We start from the raw sequence: 13,940 nt of genomic DNA, 5'->3' as shown, positions 1-13,940 counted from the left end.
TGCACCTAGGGATTGGGCCTGCCCTCTGCCACCTGGGAGCAGGCCTAAGCCAGCAGGGCATTATCTCCCGAGGGGTCCCAGACTGCGAGAGGGCACAGGCCGTCTGAGGGACCGCCCTCCCCCCCGAGTGCACAAATTTTTGTGCACCGGGCCTCTAGTATTAGAAAGGGCTTTCTAAACTGTAATGGTTTGGCATATTCTAACAATGGTTTGTTGCGAAGAGAATCCGTAGAAGTTCACTATAATTCAACTGCCTAGTTTCTTTAGGACCAAATAACCTTATTATCCTTTGGCTTCCGATGTAATACTCCCATGATATGCACTGAAAGAATAGTTTTATAATGAATTTCCAGTATAAACCCAGATTCTCTTTTAATATAAGAATGTAAGTGATTAAATATTAAAAAGTAGTTACTTTTTTCCTAGCATTTTTTATTGAGTCAAATAATACATGATCTCTTGGTTTAGAAATTGTGAGTGTGCGGAGAGACTCTTTTAATTTTAGCAAAGGTTAGCCCTTTGTGAAATTTTTTTTCTATGTAATTCAACACCTCAAGTTTGTATTTATGTAGCCGTAGTTAGCTGCAGATGTTTTGAATACTTTAGATTGCCAAATATTAATGAACATGGACTTAGATCTCCATCATGTTTTAAATATGTTAGAGCTCCCATTTGCTGCATTGTTTTTACTTTGGAAACCAATCATGGGAGGTATAGAAGAGTGAATACTATTAAGCTCTAGTTCAGGTTTAGAGACTGGCCTTGAGTTTCATTCACTTGTACATTAGAGAAAATAATAATTATTTATAGGGTTATTGTGAAAATACCATAATGACAAATGCATATAAAATGCTTTCCATAACATTTAGTAAATCTTTGATAAATATGAGCTATTTTATTAAAACTGTCACTCCTTTTTATTTCTGTGAAATCAGTTCCAAGTTTTGTGTCATTGCAGCTTTATTGCTTCTCCTATTAATTGTTTTGATTTAACATTTTACTAGTTGTTGTAATTAGGTGCTGGCCTAAAACAGAATTCTAGGAACTAACCAAGCGAATTGTTCAAAACTGAAAACTTGTATTGATCAGACTGGGGTGTTAGGTGGCCTACATTACTTAAAAAAAAATTCTACTTATTTATTTATTTACAATATACAAAATAAATCTATTACCAGATTGTAGATACAAAATAATTAGCCATTAAATTCTGTGTTTATTTAAAGAGCAGAGAGTTGTGACTTCTTATTTTTATTTTAAAGCAGTATGTTTGCTGCACAAATATTATTTTAGGCCGTCTTAGGAAAATTTCCTCATGATCCTTGCTTTTTAGATCTTTTAAAAGTTTGTGTTTAGCTTGTGATTTGCTTCTATGACTTAATTGCATAAGTAATTGTCTTAAGATGGTGCTTTCTCTTTAAGCACTCCGGTCATTTACAAGCTTGGCAATACTTTTGTTTGTTTAATATTTATGTAATATAATAAAAGGTGCTGAGAACGGATATCATTAATAAATATTTAAGATATTTCTATATGTCAGGCAATGTGTTAGGTGCAGAGAAAATAACTGTGAAGGAGGTACCCATCCATAATCACAGCCATTATTAGGTTCACCAACTAAGAGAGATGACATACTTATCAAATGTTAAATGAGAATGCAGTGGAATAAGGAGTGGTGCAGAGTGCTGTGAGGTATAAACGGAAAGGGATATACTCGATTCAGTCTGGAAGTGACAGGCTAAGGCCAAAAGAAGGAGGGTAGGAATAGCGTACTTCTACACAGAGAAAACATTATGTGAAGGTTTAAAGTAGGAAAGATCTCAGTAGATTCCAGAAACTGAAAGTTTAGTGTTGATTGTGGAGAGCAATGGGAGAGACAAAGTTTGCAAGGTAGGTAGAGACCAAATTTTGATGGGACTTTTAGATTTCTTTAGATTATTTTTAATTTACAGACTTGATCTTGAGGACAAGCAGAGAATTAACAAGAGCATCACACTTTTTAGAGAATGGGAGATCTTTGAGTTAGGAAGCTCTTGTACTTACAGGGAAAGTTGATGGCAGCTCAGACTAGAGTGGTATCAATGGGGATAGAAAGAAGAGGACCAATTTGAGAGAGATTTAAGGGAAAAAGTGGAAATACTCAGTGCTTGGACAAAGTAGGGGGGTGGAAAGGAAAGAGGTTCTAGGACAGCCGTTCTCAACCTGTGGGTCACGACCCCTTTGGGGGTCGAACGACTCTTTCACAGGGGTCGCCTAAGACCATCGGAAAACACATATATAATTACATATTGTTTTTGTGATTAATCACGATGCTTTAATTATGTTCAATTTGTAACAATGAAATTGGGGGTCACCACAACATGAGGAACTGTATTAAAGGGTCGCGGCATTAGGAAGGTTGAGAACCACTGTTCTAGGATGACTCCTAGGTTTCAGGCTTGAGGCATTATTGTGATGGACATCTTGTTACTGACATGGGATCATGGAGGAGGAGTTAATCATGAGTTCAGTCTTTGGATATGAGTTGAGGTACAGTCTTTTCTCAATTTTATTTTTTGTTTGAATTCTTGTCAGATTTTTGATAGCTTGAGTTAGAATAGGAACATGCTCAAAGGCTTCACTTGGGCCTTTGTTTAATGATATTTTGCCCTTTTTATTCCACTCCAAACACCTGAGGGTTATAACATCCTAACAGTAACCATGGCTCACTCTATTGATAATTCTCAGTGCGGTAGGTTTAGAATCAATAGAAAAGCAATAGAGCTATGAATATAAAAGTTGGGAGGGTGGGATACAGGATGTATTGGTAGAGGAAAGTAAATTAAGGAAAGATAATCACATAATTTTCAAAAGTATCAGTTCTTCATTGTCAGGGCCATTGCTACAGTAATATTAAAAAAGACCCAGAAAGGCAATAATACTTTGTGTGTTTTTCTGTTTAAAGTATTGTATTTAGTCCCCTGACCAGCATCATCTGGCAATTTTAAAAAGTACATATTCTTGGGCCCCACCCCAAACCTACTCAGAAACTTTGGGGATGGGGCTAAGCAATCTTTTTTAACAAGCCCTCCAGGTACACTAAAGTTTGGTTACTTTTGGTCTAGGTTCAGCAAATTTTCTCTGCAAAAGGCCAAGTAGTAAATATTTTAGGCTTTGCAGACCATAGATCTCTGGTGCATCTACTCATATCTGTCCTTGTAAATGGAGAAAGCAGCTATAAACCTCATGTAAACAAATGGCTTGGCTGTGTTCCAATAAAACTTTATTTACAAAAATAGACATGGGCACATTTGACCCAAGGGCTGTAGTTTGCAGATTCTGATCTGGACTCTAGACAAGTGTGGTAGTTTTCATCAGGATAAATGATGACAAATTAATGCTCCAAATACAGCACCCCTCCAACAAGCATGTAAACCTATTGTTTGAATGTATATTGTATAAGGAAAACTTCCTGCATACAGGACAAAGTTATAAGTAGATTATAACATACCTATATTTAATCTTGTTCTTTACATACATAAATACAGTAAAATATCTGTAGTTATTTAAAAAAAAAAAGAGTTGGAGGTCAATGGTGAAACTTTCAAATACTGGTTTATTTTCTAAACCATTGATTTTTTTTTTCTTTCCATCTTTTTGTCACACTGCTATTATCCACAGGGAAATAATTTATCTTTGTTTTAGTTTGAAACATATTTTCATTACTAAAAATTCTAAATATCACAAAAATCAATAGAACAACATGTTTCCACCCCCTTTCTCCCCAAAAAATTATTATTAAACTTTTGATGACTATTTTTGTGCTTTTTTTCTGTATATCTTTTTAGCTATCAATTTTTAAAAAGTTAAGTATGGTATGTTTTTTTTAAAAATTATTTGATCTAATTGTTTATAAGTGATTTGTCAAATTATGAAATTGTAAATTAGTTTCAAATATATAACATTATAACTTATTTTTTCTTATTTTTTGAAGGTTGTTTTGGAAACAGAAATAACGAATAAGTCTGCTTTGAAACTTTATGAAAATCTTGGTTTTGTTCGAGATAAGAGGCTGTTCAGATACTATTTAAATGGAGTTGATGCACTGCGACTTAAATTGTGGCTGCGTTGAGAAACTGACATCAAGGAACAACTCTTCAACCACTCAGAATCGACCTTTGCATGCAATGCAATTTGTACAGAATTGCTTTGCAGGTGGATTTAGTAATTTCCATGCAGTTCTTATCTGTCAGTGTCTCATTGAGTGTCGCACAACATTTGTTGCACTTTGGCATGGCGCATTTGTTCTGAATTAAAAGAGATTGTTTTAAACTTAAAGAGTTTTTTTGGTACCAGCAAGATGTGCCAGTTGATAGCCAAGATTTGTTTGTTCATTTGCAAAGTCTGCTGACAATGTAATTAATAACAAAGTGATCATTTTACCACAGAACCAGTAAGTGGAACATTATTTTTGTTCCTTAAAAAAGCCAATGTAGATTGTAAAAATCTCTAAGTATACTAACATTTCACATGAAACCTGTCATAGTTTTCTGAAGGAGGTAGGGGGAAAGCTTCAATTTTAGGTTTTATTTTTTCAATATTAAATTTTCCATTCTTGAATATTGGTACCTCAGTGATTAGTGAATGAAAAATTTAGGGTTGGTTGTGTCTTACAATGAGTAAAGATAACAATTAAATTGCGTCTGCCAGTGCTTGTGTAGATAAGTATATTTGTCTTCATCTCTAGTTTTTTAATGCATGCTACCTTTTTCTTTTCTTTTTTTAAGGCCTTTGCAAGCAAACTTTTTTTTTTAATTTAAATTCTAAATTTGATAATAAATTATTTCAGATTTTTATAATTTGGATATTTTTTCCAGGTGAGTGACAGAGTGGTTTACTTTACAGTAAGAAGTTGAATTTACTCGGAAAATCTTTTGAGAAATGGCTCCAAAGGGGATAAGAAAGTTGGTGGAGCTGGGAATTGCTGGGTTTTGGATGCACTTTTTTTTGAGAGTGAGGGAATTTTTGGAAAAGAATAGAAAATTAATGTAAACTGATATGATTTTATTTAATCAAAATTATTGCTAAGCTGTGAAGAACAGCTTTTACAATGTAGGTGGAAGTTTTTTCCCACTTGATTAGGATTCACATTGCTTTCATTTCTTGAAATGTTTCACTTTTGGTTCTTGGTCTCTTAAGGTGCATTGTATCCACTTTAAACTGATTTTATTTACTTTCCACTTATTTGAGCAAATACTTGGGGGAACTTTGCTTAGTTCCTAGAAAAACAAAAGTGAGAAATGGAATTTTTTTTTGGAATGAGTGCTTATGGGTTTTCAATAGCCATCAGTTAGCTCATAACTTAAATTGTGTTTCGGCCAGTCTGCACTATAACAAATTTTAAAATTAATTGCTTTCAATTGAGTCAGGAAACCTGTGATGATAATTTATTTAACTGGAAAACCTAGGTACCCATGGGAAAAAAAATTCATTCTCTGTGAAAAATGTTTTATAGGAAACTATGCTTTTTTCTTTCATTTGGATATGCTTTACTTCTTCTCTAGTATTTGGTTTGAATTTTATTTTATGACTATGATTACTGTATTTTTTTTAAAACCCTACCTCCATTAACAGTTGGTAAAAGCCCCCTTTCAGGAAAGTTTGTTGTCCTTTTTTTTTTTTATTTTTTTAAAGGAAAGCTGCTCTTTGCTCAGTGTAATGTCTTGAAAGTGAACATGGTAACAAGTACTTTTAAAATAAAGATATACAGATTTGGTGAAAATAAATCTTTCTGCTGGTGGGATCATTTATAGTTCCTTATTATTAAAGAAACCTTTTTCTTTCCATTTTATATTGCTCTTGAAAGTTTAATGGACAGAATACTGGTTACATTAAAATATGACCACATAATACTCAGCTTTTCAGTTGACCATTTGAGTATGATTTTGGTCAAACTTCATTTGGGCTCTAGCATTTAGAGGAATACCAATGGTGATGCTTCTGTTATTTTTAATATGGAGTTAATTGAACTAAAAAAAAAAAAACAGTACAGTACTTATATCACCAGTTTTTCTCTCACCACTTTATATTTGAATTGCTGGTTCATAGGTAATGATTATCGATGAACATATATTTGCTTGACTCACTAAAGGGGACAGTTCTAAAGTAGACACATGCTGGATTTTCAGTTCAACAATTATGTTTTTGGCAGGTTGTCAATGAAACCATCACTACTGACCCTTTCCCTCTGAATTGACTTAAGTTTTGCCAAATTGGGTATTTATAAATATGACCATAGCCATGTGATAAAAAGTCATATGGTTGCTGTATTGTTTGACTACTAGTTTATGTTAAATAATACTGTCTACTTTATGTCTTTAATTGGGTATGCAAAAATTGTTAAGTAGACTAAAATTTTAACTTTTAACATGATAACCAGAATTAAGCCTCTATTCCAATTAAAAGGGAATCAAACATTAATTTACTTTTTGATATTGGGTTTTTATTTTTCTTGAATAATCTAAAAAATTCCATTTAAAATTGATAGAGTGAGTTCACTTGGCTAAACCTGAGCAAAATTGGTGCAACTTTCTTTTAAAGGGGTGCTGCCTCTTTAAGACTGACTGTGCTATCCACTGACACTGGGTTGGGCAGTTAATACCGCTGAACATCTTTTATACATGCTACCATGAAGCTATATATGTTAGTATTGAAGAAGTTAACGGGTATACTACCATTTTTGATATGTGGACTGATTACAATTTCCATTATGTTAAAATAAAACTACTCAAGAGAAATCCACAGGTCAGAACCAGACAATAGTTTTTGAAGTTGAAGACAGCAAAATTAATGAGAAAGAGACAACATATTAAAAATTTGGTTTTAATATTTTCTGCCTCTTCCCCAAATCACCCTCTCCACTTGCTTGACAAATTTTTGTAAAGGAGTTTGTTTGTCACATGTTTTAACTTTACCTTGCCCTGTGTTGTGGTATTGGCTGACATGTATAAGACTGGATGTGTATATTATGATGTCTAAAAATCATGAAATTCATCACTTTTCAGGGGCATAGATAAAAGCAAATTGGTAGTGCATCAGAGTTACTTTTCAGTGCACCATGACATCACTAAAATGAGTGCTAAAATGTTACAGGGCTTTCAGGTTTGTAAAAACATAACTATAAATTATATTGACGTCAGATATGAGTTGAGTATAAAATATCACGTGTATCTCAAAATATTGGACTGCTGTTTGATGACTGGATATTGCTGCATAATTTTCTTCTATTGTCCCGTATCCTTTTGGAGAGAGAGATTTAATGGGATTTGAAATGTGCAAGCTGTCTAAATAAGGTGCAGTCAAATAAAGTATGGTTACGTTGTGTTTGCATTTTTCTTTTAGATACAGCTGTGTGCATTTTATGATTGAGTTGTTTTACTTACTAAGAAAAAATCCAAGCAATCTACTCTGTTCCCCACTTCCTGCCTCTCATCTCAGAGTTATTTGGAAGAAGTGATAGACAGTTCTTATCTCTACTTTGTGTTCTGACAAAGTAAATTAGAAAAATAGCAACATGAACTTAAGTTTCCTGAAAGTATTCAAAGTTAAACATCTCATATATCAGATATCAATACAAATGAGCATATTAAACCAAAACTTTTTTGTCCTTGTTTCATAGCACTTTATTCCTAAGACAGTTTTTATTTCAATTTCCCATTTTTATTTGTATTTAAGTAATTTGTTTTTACCCATACTGAGACACCAAAGTAAAATAGAGCATTATGTAAAGGGCTTTTTCTCTCATTTTTGTGAGAAGCTTTAAATGGTGTTTATGCTTTCATCAAGATTTATGGATATTAATGGAAGAGATGTTACAATCATGACTGCTAAATTTCATCATGTATACCAAATCTCTTCAGTTTTCTTTTATAGTCATGTTTTGAAAATATCTGAGTTCATGTTTTACTTGTGCCTCACATGGCACTTTAAATACTTCATACATTGTCTAAATAAGGACCAGAAATTTGATACTGTTCTTTCACACCTATGAACAGAGATCAGTATTAACCTGTAGCACAGAAATATAGTGATACTTTTAAACAACTTATTAAAAAGATGAGTTTGAAAAGTCTCAGGAGCATATGGCACACTGCACTTTCTTCAGATCAGTGCTAATAGCACTTTTTATGATGGTAAGAATGTTCTTTATGTTCTCCAATATGCTAGCACCCAGTAACATGTAGGTATTTGAGCCCATGAAGAATGGCTAGCATGAAGAACTGAATTTTTAATCAACTGAAATTTAAATAGCTATATGTGGCTAGTGGCTACTGTATTGGACAACATAGCTTTAGATAATACTTAAGCAGTAAAAGCTGAGGAAAGCATGTTTTGGGTAGGAGTTTTAAGACCCGGCTATCTATTGAAATAAACAAATATCATGATTGAAAATTGTCTCTGAGCAAAAGAGTGTAGCTGCACTGTTTATGTTGACAATCTATTTCATTAAAACAGTTTCTGACTGACCACCTCTCTCACTGCCCCGTTATGATGTAGTGCTTCTTCTAAGGAAAGTAGCCCTTTCTGGATTTTATTTGGAAGTTCTTGGAGTTGCAGAGATGCACAAACTCAAATGCCAAAAATTGGTTTCTGATGAGATTGTCATATTTTTAACATTAAAACATTTTACATAGTTTAGCCTAATAATTTCTCATTTTAGATGAATTTGAAATCCTTTGACCTCTAGCAGGTCGATTTCTCATTACCAGTGATTATACCGGAACATGGAGGAATATCATTTTTATACTTAATATTTTTTTAAATCCTGGAAGATAAGTCGTGGATCCCAAGGCAAATGTTTTTGTTTCTGAGAGAACCAGATTAATTTTTCTATGTTCTCTGGCCACGGTGTGTCACCCTTGGTTCAAGCTGGTCATCTAATAAGTGATTCATCAAAACGACAGAAGTGGGGTTGGGAGTGCCAGGCTTGGTACAGCCTGAAAACGTTGGGGAGAAAGCTCAGAGCACGTGTTCTGTTGAGAGCAATCACTGTTTAATCTTATGAAAAAGATGGCGGAGTAACAGACCACCAAAGTGCCAAAATCTTCTACTTTAAAAAATGTAAACAATACAGAAGTTATAATGTAAGGTTTTTAAAGTGCTAAGAAATAAGCTCATTTTTAGTTATGGATTTTCATGACTACCTCTTTTGCTGTATGACTATATCTCAATTTTCTGATACCTCAATTTCCTGAGAATCTGTATGTATGTTTTTGTAAATAAAATAATTTACCATATGCTAGGGGAAGGACCTGGCTCTTAAAGAAATTGTATAAAGACATTTATTATGGGATTTGTTATGTGGTGAATCAATAATTTCAAAATGTCTTAATAGCTTTTTCTCACCCCCTTGACTGAGGTTTTTTGTTTTTTTTTTTTTCAGTAAATAATCTTATTTAGTGAGATTTGTGTTCCAGGAAGTGTGCACCTTCATTTGTTCATTTAAAACTGCAAAGATTTGTATGTCTCCTATGTTTTACTTTCATGCCAAAGAAACCCTTTTTAAAAGCCAGCAGGTTGCAACAACTGGGGAGAAAAAAAAATTTGCTCCTTAAGTAGGCATGCTTAAGAAACTTTTAAGAAGTTTTATTTCCTGGGATATAAATATTTTTCCAGAGGAAAATATCATTTGTTTCATTAAAGCAATTATTAATAATTTGTAAAAATGCATGTGCTTTTAGGAATGCAGTGGTTCCATTAAGGAAACAATATTGACAATTTTAAGGAACTGTTTCTATAATACAATCCACAATTGCATAAAACTTTGCAAACTGATATAAGATATAAAGTAATTCCTAAATTTCATGTATGTTTATGGATTGTTCAGAATTCAATGCTCTAACATAGGGGATTGATCGCTATCACTTTTAGGGCCAGATTCCCATGATTGTACATGGTTAGTTTCATAATTTTAAGGAGGCTGAACCAGCTGTCTTAAAGCTAAACCTGCTGCCTTTAAACTGTGCTACCTCCCTCCCCCCTCCAATTGTGGCTGTAAATAGTGACTCTTTGCAGTCAGCTAGCGTTATACTTGATTTTATTGTAAATGCAAATAAAAATTGTAAGTCCATCAAGTATTAAATTAACTAGGTAAATATAAACTGATTTCAACCTTGTCTTTGGCCAAATCTACCTGATGGTTTATGATTATTTGGAAATGAAGTACATCGTTATGGATGTGAACACTGTGTTTGAGTTATTGTGTTAATCATTATTTCCTTCATATTTGGAACAGATAATGAACATTCAGCGGGTTTATTTCCATCCTGATGATACTGGGCAAACTTTTTAAACCTCTCTGAGCCTTTAGTGGTAACTACCTGGTAAGCTCATTGTAAAAATGATATCATTTATGCAACAGTGCCTAGTAGCCTAGTAGAGTAAATAATAAATGGTGACTATTACTAATATATGTAACAGTAGTATATAATGTATTTTGGTATTGGGTTTTATAGCACCATTTTAATGGCAAATCATCTACATATTTCATTAGCTCTTACGAGAGTAGCCTAAACTAGTAAGTAAAGAGAGCAAACTTTGTCTTTTTATTGTGGAGAATACTAAAGTAGGTAGAAGTATATAATGATCTCTGAATGTTCTTAACCAGGCCCAATACCCATGGCCTATCTTCCCATCCATTCCCCACCTGCCCTTCTCAGATTTTTTTCCAAACCCCAGAGATTATATTTTATCTATAAATATTTTAGTACTTATTTCAAATGGTAAGGCCTAATTTTAAATAACAAAACCACAGTACTATTACACAATAATCTTTAATCATTATATAACCAGTGTTAATGCTTCAGTGTAGAGGAAATTGTTTTTGACAGCAGTATTGAGATGCATAAGAAATGGAGAGTAAATATGACTAGAAAAGAGATCACTCAAAGAGGATAAAAGATTTCTGTTACAAAGACAGTAGACAACTAAGTAGGTAAATTTGGAGGTGCAAATGGAAAGAAAAGTGGAAGAGTAGAGCTAAGGTTGAACGGAGGGGGTTCCCTTGTATATCTCAAGTGCCTAGTGTTTTCTTATGTAAGAAAAAGTTGATAAAGACTTAGAAGAAGGGGTTGGGTTTTTGAAGTATAATCAGTGAAGCATGGCAGATAAGATATTGGGTGAGCAGGAGAGAAAAATTGGTCATATAGGGACACAATCTTACCCACTTTCCCCAAACGGTTGTTAATCCATGGACTACCTTAAAGAAACTGAAACCTTATAGATGTTCTCTCCCAAACACATTTTTAAACAAAAATTCCCAAATCTTAACCAAGTTATTTGGGAAAAGAACAATACTTTCAAGGAGATACCAGTAGGGTTTGACATAATTGTCATGCCGTCAGTGATTCAAGTCTTAAATGCTGAACTAATGGCTTTAGACTCAATAGCATTTTCAGCCTCAAAGACAAAGTGATTTTGCATTTCTTTTCATAAATTGTCCTTAGGACAGCAAGATGGTTGGAGGGTTTCCCCATAATTGGGATATTTGCCTTTAGTTCCCAGTTTTCTGCATTGATCTCAGGCCAGTTGCTTAGTTTCCTTGTGCCTGGTATTCATATTTTTTTGTTTTATTGATTTTTTACAGAGAGGAAGGGAGAGGGATAGAGAGTTAGAAACTTCGATGAGAGAAACATCGATCAGCTGCCTCCTGCACACCCTCTACTGGGGATGTGCTCACAACCAAGGTACATGACCTTGACCAGAATGAAACCTGGGACCCTTCAGTCTGCAGGCCAATGCTCTATCCACTGAGCCAAACCAGTCAGGGCTGGTCTTCATATTTTTATGGAGTAATTACAGCAGCCTCCCTTTGAAAGGACATTATAAGAAAACTGCGAGAAATGCCCTGAGTGACTTGGTTGATGATAGTACCATACTTAATGCATTCAGCAAAGCTTTTTCTTCTAGGTGACTTTCCCCCCATTTTATTGCTGCTTTCCTAGCACCTGTAATTTGGTGCTGTTGTAGTGTGTTTCCTGTTCAGGTGGAAGAGTTGAATCAAAAGAAGGCTCTGAGTTAGGGACACAATTTTAATAGAGATGGTTAAGCAAGTGAAAACGGGGTTTTTTGTTCATTTTTTTTTTTTTTTAAAGAAAACAAGGTGGGGAGCCCAGCCAGTGTGGCTAAGTGATTGAGTGTCGACCTATGAACCAGGAAGTCACAGTTTAATTTCTGGTCAGGGCACATGCCCTGGTTGTGGGCTGGATCCCCAGTGTGGGGCGTTGCAGGAGGCAGCCTATCAGTGATTCTCATCATTAATGTTTCTATCTCCCTCTCTGGAATTGATAAAAATACATTGAAAAAAATAGGGTGGGAAAAGGATTAGGGCCACCCTATATCGAAACACCCCAATATTATGGTTAAAGGGGATCAAGACATAATTCAGGATAAACTCATCACAGCCATTATTTGAATTTATAAAGAAACCCTAAACCACATGGCTAACTAGAATTGCCAAGATTACATAAAATTGGGAAATGATTTTATGAGTTTTTATCCGGCAGCTACACTAAGTGTATGTACAGTATGAGCTACAGAATCGTGGTTCTCAAACCAGTGAGTCCGATTTTCTTATTGTTTAAAGGAGCACCTGACAGGAGACAAGAACACCTGGACATCTTTGCACAACCTGCTGAGCAGAGGATCACTGGGGTCTGGCTGATCACAGGATGCTTGCAGCTATTGGGATGTGATCCCCTCAGCTTCCCGTGGAGAGACCTGTGGTTAATGTCCTCTCTTCATTGCCAGGAGGGCAATAGAGTAATCTATATAATAAAAAGGTAATATGCTAACTTGTCCATTACCGTGTCCCAGTCACGACTAGTCTGTGGGCAGAGCCCGGGGCAGGGACTTCCGCCCCCAGCGCTAATGTCAGGCTGCCTGCGTGTTCCTGTTTGGGTCCACTTTCAGCACTGGTATGACACTGCTGGGGGTGTAGGAAGAGGGCCGGGCTTGACGAGGGACCTAAGGCCACGCCCCCTGTCCCAGCTCCAGGCCACCTCAGACTGCACCCCTGCCCCGGGAGACCCCAGGCCATGCCTCCCGCCCAGCAAGGTTTGATGGGGTAACTCAGGCCACACCCCCTACCTGGCAGGGCTTGACGGGAGACCTCAGGCTGCTCCCCCCCCCACCCTCAGGGCTTGACAGGGGACCTCAGGTTGTGCCCCCCACCCAGCAAGGCTTGATGTGGTACATCAGGTCGCACCCCTAGCCCAGTGGGTCTTGATGGGGGACCTCAGACCATGCTCCTCACCCAGTGGGGTTTGATGGGGGATCCCAGCCCCGGCTCCAGGCCAGGAGACTCAGACTGCACCCCCCCATCCCAGCACCTGACCGGGAGACCTCAGGCCATGCCCCCCGCCCAGTGGGTCTTGATGGGGGACCTCAGGCTGTGCCCCTCGCCTGATGGGGCTTGACAGGGGGACCTCAGGCCATGCCCCCAACCTCAGCTCCGAGCTGGGGGACCTAAGGCTGTGTCCTCTGCCGGGTGGAGCATGACCGGACCTCAGGCCACGTCCCTGGCCTGGCAGGGCTTGACAGGGGACCTCAGGCTGGGGGACCTGAGGCTGTGCCCCCCACCCGGAGGGGCTTGACGGGGGTGGGGCTGGCCAGGTCTGGGTCTCCTGTGTTTTTGAAGCATGTGAGGGTGGTGGGCGGGGTCTTGACTCTAGGTCCCCAGGCATGCCCCAGACTCTGACAAGAGGGAGATTTTTTATACATTTTACTAACTTTCATCTCTGACACTTATAGAGAAAGGGCAAGTAGCAATATTAAAATATTGCTTTTCATTAATTCCCTTTTAATGTGCATGAATTTCATGCACCGGGCCACTAGTAGTAAGTAAATAGCATGCGGTGAGATTGCCTCCTTACAGTTGTCAAAGTAGTTCCACCTACTTTTACTCA

General features: G+C 36.6%; 1 protein-coding gene across 1 annotated transcript in view; it reads left to right on the top strand.

Annotated features, from left to right (window-relative positions):
• NAA30 (N(alpha)-acetyltransferase 30, NatC catalytic subunit) overlaps window positions 1-5,763 on the top strand; it is a 19,919-nt gene extending 14,156 nt beyond the window's left edge. The window contains exon 4 of the mRNA XM_015566490.1: window positions 3,971-5,763. Within this exon, the coding sequence (XP_015421976.1) occupies window positions 3,971-4,108 (138 nt within the window). The 3' untranslated portion in view covers window positions 4,109-5,763. The remainder of the gene's footprint in view (window positions 1-3,970) is intronic.
• Window positions 5,764-13,940: the final 8,177 nt, after the last annotated feature.

This window comes from Myotis davidii, unplaced genomic scaffold (genome assembly GCF_000327345.1).
Source record: "Myotis davidii unplaced genomic scaffold, ASM32734v1 scaffold281, whole genome shotgun sequence".
Lineage (NCBI taxonomy): Eukaryota > Metazoa > Chordata > Mammalia > Chiroptera > Vespertilionidae > Myotis > Myotis davidii.
Note: the sequence above shows the minus strand (reverse complement) of the source record. Positions and strands in the feature narration are given on the sequence as shown.